Here is a 22,120-nt window from a genome sequence, read left to right on the forward strand (position 1 = left end):
TTTTCTTCAACAGATTTGTTAAAAGCAGTTTGTGTACTAATAAATTCTTTAAGCATGGCTTCAAGTCCAGGGGGTGAACTCCTATTATTTTTGTAAGAATTCCCATAAGAATTACCATAGCCGTTGCCATTATTATAAGGATATGGCCTATAGTTGTTACTAGAATTGTTCCGGTAAGCATTGTTGTTGAAATTTTTAATGAAGTTTACATCAACATGTTCTTCTTGTGCAACCAATGAAGCTAATGGAACATTATTAGGATCAATATTAGTCCTATCATTCACAAGCATAGACATAATAGCATCAATCTTATCACTCAAGGAAGAGGTTTCTTCGACGGAATTTACCTTCTTACCTTGTGGAGCTCTTTCCGTGTGCCATTCGGAGTAGTTGATCATCATATTATCAAGAAGCTTTGTTGCTTCACCAAGAGTGATGGACATAAAGGTACCTCCAGCAGCTGAATCCAATAAATTCCATGAAGAAAAATTTAGTCCTGCATAGAAGGTTTGGATGATCATCCAAGTAGTCAGTCCATGGGTTGGGCAATTTTTAACCAGAGATTTAATTCTTTCCCAAGCTTGAGCAACATGTTAAGTATCTAATTGTTTAAAATTCATTATGCCACTCCTCAAAGATATAATTTTAGCAGGGGGATAATATCTACCAATAAAAGCATCCTTGCATTTAGTCCATGAATCAATACTATTCTTAGGCAGAGATAGCAACCAATCTTTAGCTCTTCCTCTTAATGAGAAAGGGAACAATTTTAGTTTTATAATATCACCATCTACATCCTTATACTTTTGCATTTCACATAATTCAACAAAATTATTAAGATGGGCAGCAGCATCATCAGAACTAACACCAGAAAATTGCTCTCGCATAACAAGATTCAGTAAAGCGGGTTTAATTTCAAAGAATTCTGCTGTAGTAGCAGGTGGAGCAATAGGTGTGCATAAGAAATCATTATTATTTGTGGTTGTGAAGTCACACAACTTAGTATTTTCAGCGTTGGCCATTTTAGCAACAGTAAATAAAACAAACTAGATAAAGTAAATGCAAGTAAACTAATTTTTTTGTGTTTTTGATATAGCAAACAAGATAGCAAGTAAAGTAAAACTAGCAACTAATTTTTTTTGTATTTTGATTTAGTGCAGCAAACAAAGTAGTAAATAAAACTAAGCAAGACAAAAACAAAGTAAAGAGATTGAGAAGTGGAGACTCCCTTGCAGCGTGTCTTGATCTCCCGGCAACGGCGCCGTAAATTTGCTTGATGCGTGTGGTTGGCACGTCCGTTGGGAACCCCAAGAGGAAGGTGTGATGCGCACAGCGGCAAGTTTCCCTCGCAAGAAACCAAGGTTTAATCGGACCAGTAGGAGTCAAGAAGCACGTTGAAGGTTGATGGCGGCGAGATGTAGTGCGGCGCAACACCAGTGATTCCGGCGCCAACGTGGAACCTGCACAACACAACCAAAATACTTTGCCCCAACGAAACAGTGAGGTTGTCAATCTCACCGGCTTGCTGTAACAAAGAGTTAACCGTATTGTGTGGAAGATGATTGTTTGCAAAAAACAGTAGAACAGTATTGCAGTAGATTGTATTTCAGTAAAGAGAATTGGACCGGGGTCCACAGTTCACTAGAGGTGTCTCTCCCATAAGACGAACAGCATGTTGGGTGAACAAATTACAGTTGGGCAATTGACAAATAAAGAGAGCATGACAATGCACATACATATCATGATGAGTATAGTGAGATTTAATTGGGCATTACGACAAAGTACATAGACCGCCATCCAACCGCATCAATGCCTAAAAAGTCCACCTTCAGGTTATCATCCGAACCCCTCCAGTATTAAGTTGCTAACAACAGACAATTGCATTAAGTATTGCGCGTAATGTAACTAGTGACTACATCCTTGAACATAGCACTAATGTTTTATCCCTAGTGGCAACAGCACATCCATAACCTTAGAGGTTCTTGTCACCCCTCCAGATTCACGGAGACATGAACCCACTATCGAGCATAAATACTCCCTCTTGGAGTTACTAGCATCAACTTGGCCGAGCATCTACTAATAACGGAGAGCATGCAAGATCATAAACAACACATAGACATAGCTTTGATAATCAACATAACAAGTATTCTCTATTCATCGGATCCCAACAAACGCAACATATAGAATTACGGATAGATGATCTTGATCATGTTAGGCAGCTCACAAGATCCAACAATGATAGCACAATGGGGAGAAGACAACCATCTAGCTACTGCTATGGACCCATAGTCCAGGGGTAGACTACTCACACATCACACCGGAGGCGACCATGGCGGCGTAGAGTCCTCCGGGAGATGATTCCCCTCTCCGGCGGGGTGCCGGAGGCGATCTCCTGGATCCCCCGAGATGGGATCGGCGGCGGCGGCGTCTCCGGAAGGTTTTCCGTATCGTGGCTCTCGGTACCGGGGGTTTCGTCACGGAGACTTTTTATAGGCGGAAGGGCAGGTCAAGAGGCGGCACGGGGGCCCCACACCACAGGCCGGCGCGGCCAAGGGGGCCGCGCCGCCCTATGGTTTGGCTCCCCGTGGCCCCTCTTCGTCTCTCCTTCGGACTTCCGGAAGCTTCGTGGAAAAATAGGCCCCCGGGCTTTGATTTCGTCCAATTCCGAGAATATTTCCTTACTAGGATTTCTGAAACCAAAAACAGCAGAAAACAACGAATCGGCACTTCGGCATCTTGTTAATAGGTTAGTTCCAGAAAATGCACGAATATGACATAAAGTGTGCATAAAACATGTAGATAACATCAATAATGTGGCATGGAACATAAGAAATTATCGATACGTCGGAGACGTATCAGCCATCCAACTGCATCTATGCCTAAAAAGTCCACCTTCAGGTTATCATCCGAACCCCCTCTAGTATTAAGTTGCTAACAACAGACAATTGCATTAAGTATTGCGCGTAATGTAATCAGCGACTACATCCTTGAACATAGCACCAATGTTTTATCCCTAGTGGCAACAGCACATCCGTAACCTTAGCGGTTCTTGTCACTCCTCCAGATTCACGGAGACATGAACCCACTATCGAGCATAAATACTCCCTCTTGGAGTTACTAGCATCAACTTGGCCAGAGCATCTACTAATAACGGAGAGCATGCAAGATCATAAACAACACATAGACATAACTTTGATAATCAACATAACAAGTATTCTCTATTCATCGGATCCCAACAAACGCAACATATAGAATTACAGATAGATGATCTTGATCATGTTAGGCAGCTCACAAGACCCGACAATTAAGCACAATGGGGAGAAGACAACCATCTAGCTACAGCTATGGACCCATAGTCCAGGGGTAGACTACTCACACATCACTCCGGAGGCGACCATGGTGGCGTAGAGTCCTCCGGGAGATGAATCCCCTCTCCGGCAGGGTGCCGGAGGCGATCTCCTGAATCCCCCGAGATGGGATTGGCGGCGGCGGCGTCTCAGTAAGGTTTTCCGTATCGTGGCTCTCGGTACTAGGGGTTTCGCGACGGAGGCTTTAAGTAGGCGGAAGGGAAAGTCAGGAGGGGGCACGAGGGCCCCACACCACAGGTCGGCGCGGCCAAGGGGGGGCCGCGCCGCCCTAGGGTTTGGGCGCCTCGTGGCCCCACTTCGTTGACTCTTCGGTCTTCTGGAAGCTTCGTGGCAAAATAGGACCCTGGGCGTTGATTTCGTCCAATTCCGAGAATATTTCGTTACTAGGATTTCTAAACCAAAAACAGCAGAAAACAAGAATCGGCACTTCGGCATCTTGTTAATAGGTTAGTTCCAGAAAATGCACGAATATGACATAAAGTGTGCATAAAACATATAGATAACATCAATAATGTGGCATGGAATATAAGAAATTATCGATACGTTGGAGACGTATCACACAACCCCATCTCGTTGCCCACTAGCCGTCGCTGATTTAATACACACCAATTGGTGTACCGGCAGAGGGATCGTGACAAGGTCTTTTAGCTAGATCCCCCAAAGATGTGACATGCCCACCGGGTCTGGCGCACGGTACTGAGAGTACGTCCTCAAACCGGTCCCCCTATCTGTGCCGAAGGTTCTCCCGTAGGCAGCTACCTCATCTGCGGTACGGCGACATCAACACCTAAGGCTGACTAACTTACTTAACCAGGCCAGTGCCCATATAGCATGTGGTTGTACGGTTGTCACAGTCTTCAAATCCAAGACTTTTTAGGACCCTTAAGCGGCACGAACGACGGATTGTTCCCTCCAACTTGTGAAGGGCAGCCAATCGCTCCTTCAACATTTGATTCAGCTGTCGCCCGCGCCATGTTTAGATGGTAAGTTTCACCCAGAGTAGAAGAGAGAGAGTAGAGGAAGCAACAACGGCTAATCAGCCTAGCTCAACGAGCTCAACAACTTTCAAAAGGGTATGTTTGACCCGAAGGTCGATCAATTCCTCCAAAGAAGCAATAGGAAGTATCCTAATGATTATTTAGCATGCTAAGCATCTCTACTCTATCAGGATTATTATATAATCTCTACTCAGGGTATCAAGTAAGAGGCGACAAGCGAATCAAGATTGGTGTGTCAATCGACACTCTAGCTACTGGAATAAAATAGCATATATTTGTAAAATATAAAATAGCATGCAATTTGTAAAACTGGGATAAATATGATGAGAGGGCATGCCTTCGTTGATGAATCCTTCATCTTTCTCAATAACCTGATTATGTCCACGTCCAACCTCTCCACTCCCTACTCGTCGTAACGGTAGAAAATAGCAACCAAATAAATACCAAAACAATAATCACCAACAAAAAGCGAATGAAATGCAAATAAGAGTGAAGAGGTGGTTAGGCGTAGAACATGACGGGACAACTTGGATGGAATCGAGAAAGTGAGTTGTTGTAACTCGAATAAGAATCAACTAGCATGGGTATAATACTAGGATAGATTATCGGGATAGATATCTACGATAAAAATACCAACGGAGGACTTGTTATTACTAGGTAACTACGAGTTGGTCATAACCGTGTTAAATAGGAAACACGCCCTACACAATATAGCATAACTAGACAACTAGCAAACTTGTAAATAAGCCAATAAAGGCAAGTTAAATCTAATACTATGCATCACGCGCCACACCAATAAACCATATATTTACATCACATCACACAAGAGTAACACAAATAATAAACTACCATCATAATTATACTTCGAATATCACGAGTCAATAACTAAGCATGGTGTAACAGAATATCCAACATATGAAGCATGCATGTCATAGAAAGATATGAAACTAAGATATGATATCTACAAATAAACAACTCATAGCTACCTTTAGTAGCAAGCACATCCTCACATGCACATAATAAGAAAGCATAGTACATGTAATTAGGAGCATGGCATGCCACTATACAACACGTCACGAAGAATACTACAAAGTAATACGCGTGTAAATCTATTTTCTACTTAATAAGAAGTATACTCACAAGCATAAGCACATATATGATATCAACACGCGTTACTAAAATGAAAAACAAACTAGCCTAAGCATGTTATGGTATACTATGCAATGTAACAAACATATCATAAACTAACATCTATGTATATAACACAAATGATTAATCAATGGAGTATCACATGGACAACATATATAACTATAATATAGACCAAGCATGAACACAAACACTAGTACAATAATAATCTAATAAAATATATACAACTAACGTTGCGCAGCCCATCACTAGTAGAAAAAGGCCCATCACTAGTAGAAAAATGGCCTGTTGTTACGGGCTATTAGAGCCTTTTGTCCCGGCCGGCCACCCGGGACATGGGAGGCGGGACAAAAGGCCCAGGCTTTTGTCCCGGCCCGGTTGCCAGCCGGGACATAAAAGCCACCACGTGGCCGCGATTCAGGTGTTTGGGCTGGAGGACCTTATGTCCCGGCTCGTAACTAAAACCGGGACAAAAGGTTTTTTTCCTTTTTTCATTTATCTATTTTCATTTTCATTCTCATTTTTTGTTTTTTCTTTATTCTCTCACTTGGACCATTGTTAACACTAACTACACATAATCTATACTCAAATTCTAGAATTGGTCACTTACCGGTCGGTCACCTCACACTACTCCACCCTCTGTACGCTTAACTTCTCAGTTCTTTCCTGCCGTGCTCCCACAAAGTTGGTTGTACCTTGTTGTCAATACTACCATACGATAATAATATAGCATTCCAATGTGAGAAATTTGAATATCTTTCAATCTTTAAATCGCAAGTGGACAAATAACATATGCATAACTATTAGAAAAGTGTGAGGAATTTAAATATCGAATAATTTTATTTTTATTCCTTTATTAATATTATTATCAAATAATATTTGCATTATTCATATAATATTGCCAAATAATTAATATCTTTCAATCTTTGAACCGCAAGTGAACAAATAACATATGCATAACCATTAGAAAAGTGTGAGGAATTTGAATATCGAATAATTTTATTTTTATTCCTTTATTCATATTATTATCAAATAATATTTGCATTATTCATATAATATTACCAAATAATTAATATCTTTCAATCTGTAAATCGCAAGTGGACAAATAACATATGCATAACTATTAGAAAAGTGTGGGGAATTTGATTATCGAATAATTTTATTTTTATTTCTTTATTAATATTGCCAAATAATTAACATCTTTCAATCTTTAAACCGTAAGTGGACAAATAACATATGCATAACTATTAGAAAAGTATGAGGAATTTGAATATCAAACAATATAATAGAAATATTTAATATATATTAATCGTGAGGATTCATACGTTCATACATAGAAGGCACACACGATACCACATACCACACCAACATGCATCTACTGATAAATATTAAGTTCGAGGCGATCCATATGACTATTGTAGCCAAGTGCCCAAAAATGCCTCCTACCCAGCTCGAAGCCGAGGCGGTATACTGCAGTTGCTTATGGCTCAAGGGAAAATCGCCCCGTCCAAAAATCAGTGCCTCTTCTTATAATTCCTTGGCGGTCTTCGACGGCTTGTTATTCTTATAATTAAACTTATTCTTCTGCTCGAGATCCTCCCAATATAATAATTTGCCAAATCAATCAAACTCGGAGTCTGCTTTCTTGGAACGGGGTTCTGGAGGATCTGCTGGAGGTTGATCATAGACGGAATACTAATTCTGTGGGTCTGCAACATATTCACATCATTGTGGATTGCCGCGTCACAAAATTTGATGTTCTTGTCCGCAAGGAAATCGATGAGCATTTGTGGCACTTCATCGGCATGCATAATATGGAACACCAGAGTGTGTTGCGTGACGGAGAGTTGCAGGACGGCGACGCGTTGGTTACCCTTGCGAGGGTTGGTGAACTCGCAGTCCAAGCCCACGACCTTCAAACACGGGAAAAAATGTCATTGCAATTTTGGATGCTTTATGCATGATATCTCTAAATTTTAAGCCATGTAAAACTAACCTTGATTTCCGCGGCGTCGAGGAAATCTCTCCTAACGGCGCAGATCCACCTCTCCACCCTCTTCGCACGGAGGGTATACGTGATCTTGAAATTCATCTTCTCCATGACATCGTAGTAGATTTCAGAACGAGGGAAGTCGAGGGCGCGCACGAGCTTGACCATTTCGGATTCCATGAGGGCCGGCCGGGGCTAATGGTGCAGTTTTGGTGGCTATGGAGATATGATGAAGAACAAGGCATATATATAGGGGAGAGGGAGGTGAAAAGGCGCCGGTCATGGCGCCGGCGTCGATGCAAATTACGGTCGACCATCGTTCTGCTTCTCTCTGTTTCCGTGTGCAGTAATGGAGACGATCAATTTCCCACGCGGGAACGAACCGTCGGACCTTATGTCCCGGCCTGTGTCTCCAGCTTATTAATCAATAAAAACACCTTTTTTACTATAAATAAATCAAACAAAAGTGTTAAATCGAACAAACTGAAATATTACAGAAGACAAAGATAGGCTGAAAATTACATCAGGATCCTACCTGGGCCGAGCAAACACATCCAGCCGCCGGGGTAGGCTGACGTGGCAAGATTTCAGCCTTGTTGCCAAGAACTCCCACCAATTCATCGGTTCGAAGTTGGAAGCTGCAGCTCGTCGCTCTGCTTTCGCCGTCGCCGCCGCGGCGCCGGCCATGCTCACGGTGTCCCTCCTGGACGCGCACCTCGCGAGGTGCTGCTCCGCGCGGCAGCTGCTTCAGATCCACGCCCAGTTCATCGCCTCCGGCCTCCTCGCCGACGCCTTCGCCGCCAGCCGCCTCCTCCTCTTCACCTCCGCCACCCGCTTCCTCCCGCTCCCGCTCCACCACTCCTTCCGCCTCCTCCAGCTCGTCCACCACCCCAACGCCTTCTCCTGCAACACCCTCCTCAAGGCCGCCCTGCTCGCCGGGATGCCGCACCTCTGCCTGCCACTCTACGCCTCCCTGCCAGCGCCCCCCGACGCCTACACCCACCCCACCCTCGCCGCGGCCTGCGCCGCAAGGAGGGACGCGGCCGAAGGCCGGCAGGTGCACTCCCACGCCATCAGGCACGGGTTCGGCGACAACTTGTACGTCAGGAACGCCCTGATGCACATGTACTCTGCTTGCGGCTGTCTCTGGGACGCGCGCAGGGTGTTTGACGCAGGGCCCACGTGGGACGCTGTTTCGTGGAACACGATCCTGGCTGCGTACGTGCATGCCAGGGATGTCGACCAGGCACTTGGTGTGTTTGCGCGGATGCCGGCGCGGAATGCTACGGCGGTGAGCTCGATGGTGTCGTTGTTTGGGAAGAGGGGTATGGTGGATGAGGCGTGGAGAGTGTTTGACGAGGCCGACTGCAGGGATATCTTCGCGTGGACGGCCATGGTTTCTTGCTTTGAGAGGAACAACATGTTTGCAGAGGCCTTGCACGTGTTCTCGTGTATGCGTCGAGAGCCGTGGCCTCTGGATGAGGCGCTGATGGTCAGTGTGGTGGCCGCTTGCGCTCAGTCGGAGATAATTCAGAATGGGGAACTATGCCATGGACTGATTATCAGAGCTGGCCTGTGTTCGCTGGTGAATGTTCAGAATGTGCTGATCCATATGTATTCATGTTGCCTGGATGTCGCTGCGGCGCGGAGATTGTTTGACAGTAGCAAGTGCTTGGACATGTTTTCCTGGAACTCGATGATGGCTGGCTATCTAAAGAATGGTCATGTCAAAGATGCAATGGCATTGTTCAGTGCAATGCCTCGCAAGGACAATGTTTCTTGGAGCACGTTGATATCTGGCTGTGTGCAGAATAACCAATCCTCAGATGCGCTCTCTGTTTTCGATAGCATGCGATCCCAGGGAATCAGGCCAGATGAGGTTACTGTTGTCAGTGTTATATCTGCATGCACTAATCTGTCCGCTTTGGAGAAAGGAAGGTCAGTGCACGAGTACATAAGGCAAAACAACTATCACATCACTCTTGTACTTGGGACTAGCCTCATTGACATGTACATGAAGTGTGGATGCTTGGAAGCTGCATTGGAAGTCTTCAACCTAATGGAAGAAAAAGGAACGCCTTGCTGGAATGCTGTCATTGTCGGACTGGCCATGAACGGCCTTGTGACAAAAGCCCTTGACATGTTTTCAGAGATGGAGGCATCTGGCACTGCTATCCCGAATGAGATAACTTTCACTGGAGTTTTGAGTGCTTGCCGAAATGCTGGCATAGTTGAGGAGGGCCGTCACTTCTTCAAGTTGATGCGGCACAAGTACCAAATCACGCCGAACATTAGACATTACGGATGCATGGTTGATCTTCTTGGACGTGCTGGATATGTTAAAGAGGCTGAGGATATGATTGAGAGCATGCCCTTGTCACCTGATGCTCCAGCATGGGGTGCATTGCTTGGTGCCTGCTGGAAGCATGGTGATAATGAGGTTGGGGAAAGGGTGGGGAGGAAGCTTGTTGATATGGATCCTCACCATGACGGGTTTCATGCTATGCTGTCTAACATATATGCTAAAGAGGGGATGTGGCAATCTGTAAATGATCTAAGGGGTTCCATGAAGCAACGCAATGTCATAAAAGTTTCAGGGCACACTGTGCTTGAATTGTCACATTCTTCATGAAATTCTAGCAGGTGATGGCACCTAGAAGCACAATGCCTAGAGGTGAGTGGTCCAAGTTAAGGTCTCACAAGGTCATTAATGCATCCCTACTTATCTGTGGCTTGTGCTCGAACATCTTTTGATTAGCTTGTGTATTCACTTAATATTTCCTCTGTGGAAGCTTTCAGATACAAACAAAGATCTACCTGGCATTAGCAACCAAATTATTCATCTTTTGAACATTTACCAGAGGTCAGCCATAATTTCCTTTTTTCTTGTTTCTTTCCGTGAAAATTCATTCGTCTGGCATATTGAATAGGGAACAACATAACATATAGTCATGGTTTTCCTTCCTTTTGTATTCAACTAGTTCTAAACCAGGTGCAGACCGAGAATTTTCTTAAATATTAGTAGTAATATGGTAAACCAGGGTTAGAATAATAAAAGGATATAGCAGGGATCACGACTCAGAAAGTGGGTTTCCTTTTAATTAAAAGGCTATATGTAGGCGAATTCCTTTTTGAGATGCATATTTATGGAGAAATATGTTCTCTTCGCCATCAAATGTGATGAGATACTAGAAATATCATATCTATTTTACAAAAATAAAATTCCATTTGATACAAAGAAATGATTGATTAGGATGAGAGGCATAGTATAAAGTACTGGGTATGCATGATATAATAGAGTAAAATGGGCTTTGATCTATATAGTTGTGACAAACTGACAGGTTGAATCGAATTTCTTCTCTACTGCCTTGCCCGTTGCACCAAATTTGCAACTATAATCCTGGTTTGAATCTGTTTTAAGATTTGTCTCTGTGCTGATATCATGGGCCTACCTTACTACTACCTATCAGGATGATGTGATCCATGCTGTTAGGTTTGGGGGAGAAATATTAAATCTGGTTCAAATAAAGACTATGGCTGCAAAATCTGGTATATTTGGTTACTAAGTAATACTGGGTCAACCTTTCAGTTTGTCACAACTGTCTGGTTCAAATGAAATTTATTGTTGCCGAGTGTGAGATCTGCCAGTGTATAATTGGTTCATTGAGTTTTGACATGCAAGTTATTGCCGTGCTTTAGTAATTTCATACACCTGCATTAACTAATACGAAATCTACTTGCCAAGACACTTATAAATTGTATTTTTTATAAGTTGAACAAATTTAAGTGTATGCATGTGATAGCGGAAAGTATTTTTGAACTGCATGTACTCCCTCGGTCCCTCCATGTCAAAATATGGTGTATTTTAGTTCTGTGTCAAGTCAAACTTTGACCAAGTGCATAGAAAAAATATCAACATCTATAATACTCCATCCGTCCGGAAATAGATGTCGCAGATTTGTCTAAATATGGATGTATCCAGACACTAAAATGCATCTAAATATATCCGTATTTAGACAAATCTGCAACATCTACAGTACCAATCATGGAATATATTTTCATATTATATTTATTTGGTATTGTAAATGTTGATGCTTTTTCCTATAAACATGTTTGACTTAGGCCAAAACTAATATGCAGCATATTTTGAAATAGAAGGAGTAGTAATTTAATATTGACACAACTCAAATAAGTTTAGCAAGAAGAAAGTTTGCTTGCACTGACATGAGAACAATCTTACCCTGCTTGCTGCAAATGCTAACATGAACCCTTGGGAGTTGATCTGACAGAGTCACAGCAGACCTGCTAAATTATGATAAGATGGAGAGATATCAGTATATGATTGAATGGTCTCATTTTAAACTAATGAGAGGTATAGCTGGACACCAGCTGTCAGTTCCTTGAACGACAATGGGGTGGTGGCGCAGTTGGCTAGCGCATAGGTCTCATAGCTAAAAAATAGTCACTTGCGTGTGACTAGAAACATGGAACACCCCCCTTTTCATCAGATAGAAGAGAATACGAAGCAATCAACACAGTCGAGAATGAATTCTCTTTACTTTGATTAAGTCCTAGGCTCCTAGCTAATTGAGGTCATTATATGCTAAAGGGAAACAAATAGGCTTATTGACTGATAGAACAAACGTGAGAAGACAACTGGCAGGTATTGACTTTACAAAATCTCACATTCTTGTTGCGGGTGCTAACATGGACCCATGTGAATTTTGAGATCTACTCTCGAAATGGGCTTGCTAAATTAGTTAAAGAACTCAAGGGATATTGGGAGTAGTGCTATTGACACAATTCCAAATAAGTTCAGCAAGAAGATAATTTGCATGTATTGAAATCAGAACAATAATACTCGGCTTGCTGCAAACGCTAACATGAGCCCCGTGTGAGTTGATCCGACAGACTCACAACAGACCTGCTAAAATTATGATAAGATGGAAGGACCTCACTATATGTCCGACTGATCTGATTTTTATTAGAAATATTGAAATATTGAACACTCCCCTTTTTATTAGATAAAAGAGAATACGAAGAAATCATCACAGTTGAGAATGATTTCTCTTTACTTCGGTCAAGTCCTAGGCTCCCAACTAATTGAGGTCTGTCTATCCTAAAAGGAGAATAATTAGTCTTATTGACTTATAGAACAAATTTGAGAAGACAGTTCACATGTATAGACTTTACAAAAATCTCATATTCCTGTCGTGGGTGCTAGACCCATGTGCATTTTGAGATCTACTCTCGCAATGGGCTTTGCTAAATTAGTTAAAGGACAAGGTATATGACTAGTTGACTGGTTAGTTTTAAAACTAGTTGGAAGTACTGCTGGATACCACTGTCGGCTCCTTCTATGTGACTCGAAAATACCGAGCACTTAACCAGATGAGAAGATAAAAGATGAAATGATTAACACAGTTGAGCATAATTTCGGTTTACCTTGTTAAAGTCTTAGCAAATTAAGGTCAATATATGCTAAACGGAAAGACTAGTGGCTAAAGGGAAAGAAACTAATCTTATTGATTGAAGAAAATATGTGATGATGATCATTGCTTGAGCAAGAGAAATAACATAATGATGACAGATCTACCCATGGGACAAAATACTAATAAGTATGTGCCACTGCCTAACCTAATTATTACAAGATGGTGCATTGTCAACTCTGCTAAATGCAGATCCAGAAGTTGCAGGGAACTCACCAGTTGGGTGATATATTCATTTGAGTCCTCCTAGCTTACTGTGTATAAAAAGATCTCCAACTTGCAGATAGAAGACAAAACAGCTCAATTTATGTGAGCCATACACGAATATGCTGGTAGTGGCATCAAAGACTACCTTTGTTATTTATCGTATAGAAGTTAAGCAAGTTGCAACGTGAAAGGGTGTCAGCAGAATGCTGCCAGATCGAAGCCTACCACCATCAGTACATTTAGACAAAAGCAAATGCAGAATATTGACCTGGATGCAAGGTTCGTCCTAAAAAATATATGCACAACTGCATCTGCGATTTTTTCATACATCCAATATATGTATTAAAATATATCAAATTGCATCCTTTAAGTTCTTGTTGTCTGCACTTAAAACTTAAAAGCGCTGACTGTTAATGCAACTGGACAATTATGCATAGTTAAAAGAGGCTATTCGTAGTGTTGTGGAGTCGCATTACTATAACAGAAATATGCACCACTATGCTCCGCACTTTATAAGTACCTTTCATCATGCTATTCCATAGTCCCATCTCGGTTGCTTACATTTGATAATCAGCAGTTGCACCAAACACAACACATCTGTTAGAATGGGTGAGAGTAGAGGAAGCATCGCCTTCTTCACGAGCTACAGGCCGCCAGTGCCTCTGGACATATTCTGCTGTCCAGTTCCAGCGTCATCAAAGCTGGACGAGCTGCACTTGACGGACGGCTTGTCGTACAACTACAACGGCCAAACTGTTCCACCAGAAGCTCTCAAGACGATTGTCAAGCGCCTGGAGTTGGCACCACAAGCCGCGATAGAAGCTGACATCGATTCGGGCCGTCTCACCGGCTTGATCTTTGTCTCCGAAAGGCAACACAACCTTGAAACACTCCAGATAGCCCTGCGCTCTAATGATGACGGCGAAGTCAAGGTCTTCACCTTGGCTGACATCTATGGCACTGAGTTGTTCGCTGGTGCCCGTCTGGAGGACAGTGGCTGCATTGCCGGTGGCTACGAGTTGGACGGTCAAACTTCTGACCATTACCTTGTCTATGTGTCCACCAAGGAGCCCGTGCAAGAACGCCATAGCCCCTGGAACGTCGTCTATAAAACTAATCTTGGGACAGGCGAAACTGAGCGCCTCACTCCACCAGGTTCGGTTGTTAAATTTTCTTTCCAAACCTTTTGCTATTTGATCTACTTCTACTTGTGTAGAGATGCATGGACTAAATGTGCTTCATTTCTGCTTTAATATTTGATCTGTTCAATTCTACATAAACAGGGACGTTTGATTTAAGTCCCTCTGTGTCACCATCTGGGAAGAGGGTAGCAGTGGCTTCTTACCAAGGAAAGAAATGGGATGGGGAAATTAAGGACTTGCCGACCAGCATTTACTTGATGAGCATAGAGACCCCATCTCTGGATCGCGAGCGGGTGATCGAGAATGGTGGCTGGCCAACATGGGGAAGCGAGACAGTAATATTCTTCCACAGATTGACAGGGGAGAACTGGGGTGTGTTTCGGTATGACTTGAGCACCGGCGAGACCATCCGTGTGACCCCGGAAGCATTCGATGCTATGACTCCAGCAGCCATTGATGAAACAAGAGTGGCTGTGGCAACTATCCGCCAGAAATCTGTGTTCTTTGACGTTCGTGTTGAAGCACAGTATCGTCACATCGAGGTTTTTGATATGAGTTCCCCAGAAAAATCACTGCAAATCACTCAGTACACCAAGCCAAAAGGCGACCATTACAACCCCTTTGTGATGGACAGTGGCAAGTACATTGGCTACCATCGTTGCCAAAGCGACCATCTCCAGGTAATATACGTGGCTAGGTGCAATAGTTTGCTTGTTTAGTGAAGTCCTGCACAAAACATTACATCAAAGCTGTATATACTATTTTGTGTCTGCAGCATGGAGATGATGTCCCGAGACAGTTCAACAAGCTGCTGTCCCCACACGAAGATGTTGGACTGTTTAGGGTTGCGGGTGCGTTCCCAGCCTTTTCCAAAGATGGCTCTAAGCTTGCATTTGTTGATAACGAGTTCAAATCCGTGTGGTTGGCCGATAGCGATGGAATGCGTGTTGTCTTTGAGGTAATACACCACTCATGGTCTGTACTTCTCTGGTTCGACAAAATAGATGATATTTTTAGCGCGGTAAATAGATAAAATAATAAACAAATAATTGTTGATGATGTTGCGAGCTTGCAAATTGTGGTGGAATGATTTATGACTAGCCAATATTTATCGACTATGGATGCTGATTATTTGTATCTGCATATATAGACAGATGGCCCCAATGGCATCTTCTCACCAGTTTGGAACCAAAAGAAGGACATATTGTATGTGTGTATGGGACCGTCTTTCAAACCCAACGAAACGTTGGAGATCTACGCCATCCCCCATGTATCGAGTGGTGCACGAGAGCGGCGGCTGCTCACAAAGGGGAAATTCAACAATGCGTTCCCATCCACCAATCCAGAAGGTAAGAAAATACCACTGCATTATTGCTTCAGTGACTTCATGAGTCCTCAATTACATTCATCACAAATAACATCATTTTTTATTTGTATACCCCTAGTGGCGACGATGATATCTATGTATATATATGCAGGGACAAAACTTGTTTTCCGATCAACGAAGCATGGAGGAGACAAGAAGTACAAGAGTTTATACATAATGGACGCAGAAGTTGGAGAGGACGCAGGTGAAGCGGAACGGCTGACAGAAGGTGATTGGACTGACACACACTGTCAATGGTCTCCGAACAAAGATTGGATCGTGTTCTCATCAAACCGCGACAGGCCCGCAGACGCGCCGGAGCGCGACCGTGGCCTGGACCCGGGTTACTTTGCTGTTTACCTAATGAATGCAAGCGACCGCTCGGTGGTGAGGGTGCTCAGGAGTGGTTACGACCTCTCTGGTCACGTGAACCACCCGGTCTTCAGTCCAGATGGTCGAAGCATCGCCGTGACGGCAGACCTTGCCGCAGTGTCCGCTGACCCGATATCACTGCCGATCTTCTTCAACTCTGTGAGGCCCTATGGTGACATATTCACCGTTGACATCGACCCAGATGACATGGAGAAGAACCAGGATGTGGAGAATTTTGCCCGTGTCACACACAGCAAATACGAGAATTCCACTCCCGCCTGGACAGTGTTCTCGACTGATGACCCGCATGCGCAATGGAACCTCCTGGTCATGGAGGACAATTACACCCCGTCATGTCCGTACGCGCATCATGATGGAGGTGAAAGTTGGCACATGACCGGTCAGATCTGCACTCCGAAAAGGGTCTGTTGATTTTCGCCGTTGTGCCGGAATGGCTAGATTTTCCAATGCCCCTTCGGGGTTATTTTTGTTTCTTACCAGTTGGAATTTTTGTTCGGGCTGCTGAAAATTTGCATTGTACACGTCTCATCTCGCTGAAATAAAGTTTGCCAGATTCATTTTCATCATAAGGTTGATTTACCATGTTTTCCTTTAATGATTTGTTTACTGGATACTCCTGTCATATATGTAAAAAAACTAGCTAAGTACCCATGCGTTACGATGGTAAATCAGGCACTACATTCAACCCAGTAAGCAAAAATGTCCACCCTGTTTACCTATGTTTCCAATGCTTGATGAAATTATGCACTGAGATTTTGACAAAACAGGTTGCGCTAAGTACCCGTGCGTTACGGTAAATCAGGCACTACATTCAACCCAGTAAAGGAAAACGTCTACCTTGTTTACCTATGTTTCCAATGCTCGATGAAATTATGCATTGTTGATAAAGCGGGTTGTGAAAAACACGTTGTGTTTTCATTTATTTTTTCTTCCGACAATATTTGTTTGTTTCCATCCTCAGTGCTCCAAAAGGCGTATGATATTTGCCCACACCCCTAATATGAGGGATGTTTTGTTGCTCTACTCTGTTATTTCGTGCCAGCATTTTCTCCATATTGTCACGCACAATCTCTCTCTGTCTTGGACTAATAAGATCCTTTTTCTTCACGCTCGGTCACCCAATAGAAAATTGTGGCTGAACCCCATGACACCTACACCCACACTATTTTAATAAAAGAAAGATGTGTACATCATTTTGATGCAGGGCTGGGGTAGAACCTCCATTTTTTTATAGAAAAACTACACCCCCACTAACTTTCATTTTTTTTTCTTAGTGAATCACAACAAAAAAAATCCATAGAAAATGATGAGTGTAGTGCAAGATTATACTGTGTCACACAAAAATATTCCAAGAATTTTTTTATAGTATGTGGCCTACACAGAAATAACAAGTGGTAGCAAATATATTTGAGTAATATTTTTTTTGATAAATTTTATACCATTTTTTTGTTTCTCTTAAACAACACAACTTATCAACCACAAACTTCACAAATCAATATAACTTTTATAATAGTACAATGTGTAGATATTTTTTGTTCATTTTTTGTACACTAAAAATGTCCATGGATCTTATTTCTCCTCACTTCTCTTTCCTCCCACCTTTGTCTCCACAACCAAACTCTACCAACGTCAATGTCCTGGCTCGTAATGCCCGGCTGTAGAGTTTCACAACTTCAACGGAGAGGTTTCCTTTCTTGGTCATGATGTCGTCACTCCTGCATCGATGAACACTTCATCTAGTAACTCTACCCACTTCAGCAAGGTCTCCTCTCATGGCTTTGTTGTCGTTTTCGACGACTCCGCCTACTCTTCATTTCACATAAACAGCTTGCTGGTGCCACACTGCCAGCCTCTTTTCTAACTTTTCCATTGCTACCGGCTGCCGTGGCGCTTGGAGACGGTTTGCTGTCTGTTTCTCATGTGTAGTCTCACTGTTTAGTTTGGGCTGCTGTTGATTCCGTACATGTTCGTTCAACTATTCAAGTCACTATAGTAATGTATGGCATATCGTGGCCTTAGATACAATGCCACATCATGAAAGTTTCTACATAATTTTTTGTTTTGGCCGATGGATTTTTCGTGGTGAATTGAAGTAGATGCATATATATGCAATGTCGTAGATTCCACGGTGGTACATAATTATGGTGTGGTAGGTGGTAGGCAAGACCGGTGCTTTAAAATGCCACGCCTAGGGAAACATATAATAGGCATACACTCTACAATGTTTGAAGTGGATTCCACACTAGAGAATGATCAAACACCTCTACAAGAACATTAGCTTGTTGAGGAGTGAACTCCCAGGATGCACCTTGTGCAAAATTGACCAGCGTTGTAATAGAGTGGCTCACGAGCTTGCACGTCTAGTTAAAACCCATGGTTGTAGGTATATTTGGCTGGCTCATGTGCTTGAAGCTATTAGGGAATTATGTAATCATGACTCTGTACATGACTCTGAGAGCCTAAGTTTTTCCCCCTTAAAAAAAGAATGATCAAACATGTCCTGTTGATTGTCCCACCACCAGCGAGCCGGCCCACCACTGCTTGCACACATGTACAAACCCACTCATTATCTTTCCCAACCTCTCTCGCGCGATTGAGGATCAAATCTTTAGTGGGCGGAATAGGTAGGTACTATAGAGGAGGTGACGACACCATGATGATGCCGATCAAAGATGAAAGTGAGCGTGGAGGCAACATCGTACATTGTCTTCAATCTTTCAATAATGTGAGTTTTTTCTATCTAGATCACATTTGAGATTTTCGATGTACAAAACTTAGGATATATTGTGCTTAGGTGGATCGAGAATGAGTAACGCAACAATAGTGTGATTGGCTGACTTCACATTGTACGTTATCTTAAGTCCTTCAACAAAAAAATTCTATCTCAACCAGCATTAGGGTTTTCGATCTCATAACAAAATAGGGTCTTCTTGCGAACAAATCAAAGTGTTAAAGTGATTGAAAATGAGTATTGCAACAACGTCGATGAGAGATGGTGATAACACTACTGAGCATGTTCTCATGTTGACTCATGGCATGCTAGGGGTTGACATATGCTTCTGGTTCATGGAGTGTCTCTATAAATCTCTGACACATACTTTTATGGAATAGATTGATGAACCCCACTCACCGATTTCTCATGCATTGATAGCGATATGCACACTAACCTTAGCAAAAAATAATCAATCTACGTATCCGACCACAAGCAGAGCCTGGTGGAAGAAGGGCAAGAAGTGATAGAAGAGAATAATGTGATTTCTCTCAACCATGTCTTTCTTCGCATCCACAATGACTCAAAATGCAGATGTTGTTTTCCCACACCCTCATCTTAACTCTATGAGAGGTGTTTTGTTTTCCACTCCTTCATCATGCAATGTCATTTTTTTCATAGTGCCACTTCCACCACTGAGAAATAAGATCGTTTTCTTCACACTCCATCAACCAGTCTCCATTCTTTTTCTTCTCCTCACCATGTCTCTTTCCTCCTATACTAGCACCATTGTCTACCGCAGATGTCGTTGCCACCATCTTAGCTCATAAAACTCTTCCCATCATTGGATTGGGTCTTCCTTGTAAACCTTTCCCCGGCTACGTCATAGAGGTTCCCTCTCTCGGTCATGTTGCCACCAGTGCTTGCATCTTCGGAGACTCCACTTCGGCAAGGTATCCTCTCACTCCTTTGTTCTAACCATCGACGACTCAACCTAGCAATTCTACCCATTCCAGTGAGGTATCCACCCTCAACTTTTTCTCGTGCCAGCCTCTATTTGACTTTGTCGCCGCTACCGGCTAGCGAGTGCAACATTGCTAGATTTTGTTGCTGCCGCCATGGGCTGAGTATTTGGTGTATATTTCAATGTCATACAGTGTTATGATGACCGATTCGATGGTGGTTGTTTTGTGATAATATCGGAGTCACGAGAACGAGTGCGATGGGTGATGATGATGTGGTTCACGGCCTACCTTGAAACATGTTATCTTCTCAACAAATGTGTAGAGTTTTTTTGGTAGCCAGGTCGCCTGGTGGTGTGGGCAGCCATGTTCCATCATGATTTCTCATGAGCTTGTTGTGATTTGTTTTTTTTTCAGGAACACGCGAGAAAGCACAGCCTTTTTTTTAGATAGGGGAAGAACCAAATACAAATATCCACTTTTACAACTCCCCAGACAGATCACTAGCATTAAATGGAGAAAAACCTCACAACAAACTGCTGTCTACTGTTGGCTTCTTTTCCTGTAGACAGTGTTGGGCCTCCAAGAGTAGAGGTTTGTAGAACAGCAGCAAGTTTTCCCTTAAGTGAATCACCCAAGGTTTATCGAACTCAGGGAGGAAGAGGTCAAAGATATCCCTCTCAAGCAACCCTGCAATCACGATACAAGAAGTCTCTTGTGTCCCAAACACACCTAATACACTTGTCAGATGTATAGGTGCACTAGTTCGGCGAAGAGATAGTGAAATACAAGTAATATGGATGTAAATGAGTGGTAATAGCAATCTGAAATAAATATGGCAGCAAGTAAACATGTAGCAGAACAGTGAATAAACGGAGATTCGATGTATGGAAACAAGGCCTAGGGATCATACTTTCACTAGTGGACACTCTCAACATTGCAATCATAATGGAATATAAATATAAGCACTTCACTATGCTATTCTAAATTACTCTCTGGCAAGATAACGAACACTAATTCATCATGTAGGCAAGCCTTAAAGATGTATTCCCAAGTACTAATAAACACCCCATGCTGTCACTGTGAGCATTCATAGGAGGTACTAACACACCACAATTTCATAGAGACATCCAACTCAAATCATAACCCAGTGAACAAGTATTCCGTGAAATATAACCTAAGAGACTCACACGGTGCACACACTGTCACCTTTACACACGTGGGACAAGGAGTCTCCGGAGATCACATAAGTAAAATCCACTTGAATAGCATAACGACATCTAGATTACAAAGCTCATCATATGGATCTCAATCATGTAAAGCAGCTCATGAGATCATTGTATTGAAGTACATGGGAGAGAGATTAACCACATAGCTACCGGTACAGCCCTTAGCCTCGGGGGAGAAATACTCCCTCCTCATCATAGGAGACAGCAGCGGTGATGAAGATGGCGGTGGTGTCGATGGAGATGCCTTCCGGGGGCACTTCCCCGTCCCGGCGGCGTGCCGGAACAGAGACTTCTGTCCCCCGAATCTTGGCTTCGCGATGGCGGCGGCTCTAGAAGGTTTCTCGTACCGTGGCTTATTCGTCTCGATGTTTTAGGTCAGGAAGGCTTATATAGGTGAAGAGTCGGAGTCGGAGGGGCCACGGGGGCTCCACACACCAGGGCCCCCCCCTTGGCCGCGCCGCCACCACGTGTGGGGCCTCCAGGGCTCCCCTCTGGTCCCTCTCTGGTGCTCTGGAAGCTTCCTTGAAATATAAGATCGTGGGCGTTGATTTCGTCCAATTCTGAGAATATTTCCTTACTAGAATTTCTGAAACCAAAAACATCAGAAAACAGGAACTGGCACTTCGGCATCTCGTCAATAGGTTAGTTCCGGAAAATGAATCAAAATGATATAAAGTGTGAACAAAACATGTAGGTATTGTCATAAAACAAGCATGGAACATAAGAAATTATAGATACGTTGGAGACGTATCAGCATCCCCAAGCTTAGTTCCTACTCGTCCTCGAGTAGGTAAACGATAACAAAGATAGTTTCTGAAGTGACATGCTACCAACATAATCTTGATCCAATAATGATGTAAAGCATATGAACTGAGATCAAATCACTCAAAGCAAATGTCTATATTGATATAAGAGATGATAATGCAAGAGTTAAACAAGCTAGAAGTTTTCATGAACTATTGCTTCAAAGACATGAAACCGTACAAAGTTCATTAAAGATGTTTTAAGTATTCAACGTAGAAGTTCTATCCTTCATTCCAAGCATCAAGTAAATTTTCACAACATAAGAAGGATTCAGTCAAGTAAACATAAACATGAACGTCATGAATCAACTGTTTCG

General features: G+C 42.8%; 2 protein-coding genes across 6 annotated transcripts; both read left to right on the plus strand.

Annotated features, from left to right (window-relative positions):
- Nucleotides 1-8,187: 8,187 nt before the first annotated feature.
- Nucleotides 8,188-10,134, plus strand: LOC124702358 (pentatricopeptide repeat-containing protein At1g08070, chloroplastic-like). The gene has a single exon (XM_047234500.1). It carries the CDS (start codon nucleotides 8,188-8,190, stop codon nucleotides 10,132-10,134), a length of 1,947 nt encoding a protein of 648 aa, XP_047090456.1.
- LOC124702357 lies at nucleotides 10,061-16,662 on the plus strand. Of its 5 annotated transcripts, XM_047234499.1 has the most exons (8): nucleotides 10,127-10,176; nucleotides 10,302-10,365; nucleotides 13,275-13,477; nucleotides 13,776-14,353; nucleotides 14,482-15,020; nucleotides 15,116-15,298; nucleotides 15,491-15,689; nucleotides 15,819-16,662. In XM_047234499.1, the coding sequence occupies exons 3-8, from the start codon at nucleotides 13,452-13,454 to the stop codon at nucleotides 16,508-16,510; spliced, it is 2,217 nt and encodes a 738-aa protein (XP_047090455.1). In that variant the 5' UTR covers nucleotides 10,127-10,176; nucleotides 10,302-10,365; nucleotides 13,275-13,451; the 3' UTR covers nucleotides 16,511-16,662. The 5 variants fall into 5 exon arrangements, with proteins under 5 accessions (XP_047090451.1, XP_047090452.1, XP_047090455.1 ...); XM_047234495.1 differs by lacking the exon at nucleotides 13,275-13,477 and having other exon boundaries at nucleotides 10,061-10,176; nucleotides 13,773-14,353; XM_047234496.1 differs by lacking the exon at nucleotides 13,275-13,477 and having other exon boundaries at nucleotides 10,061-10,176.
- Nucleotides 16,663-22,120: the final 5,458 nt, after the last annotated feature.

Source organism: Lolium rigidum, chromosome 3, assembly GCF_022539505.1.
Source record: "Lolium rigidum isolate FL_2022 chromosome 3, APGP_CSIRO_Lrig_0.1, whole genome shotgun sequence".
NCBI lineage: Eukaryota > Viridiplantae > Streptophyta > Magnoliopsida > Poales > Poaceae > Lolium > Lolium rigidum.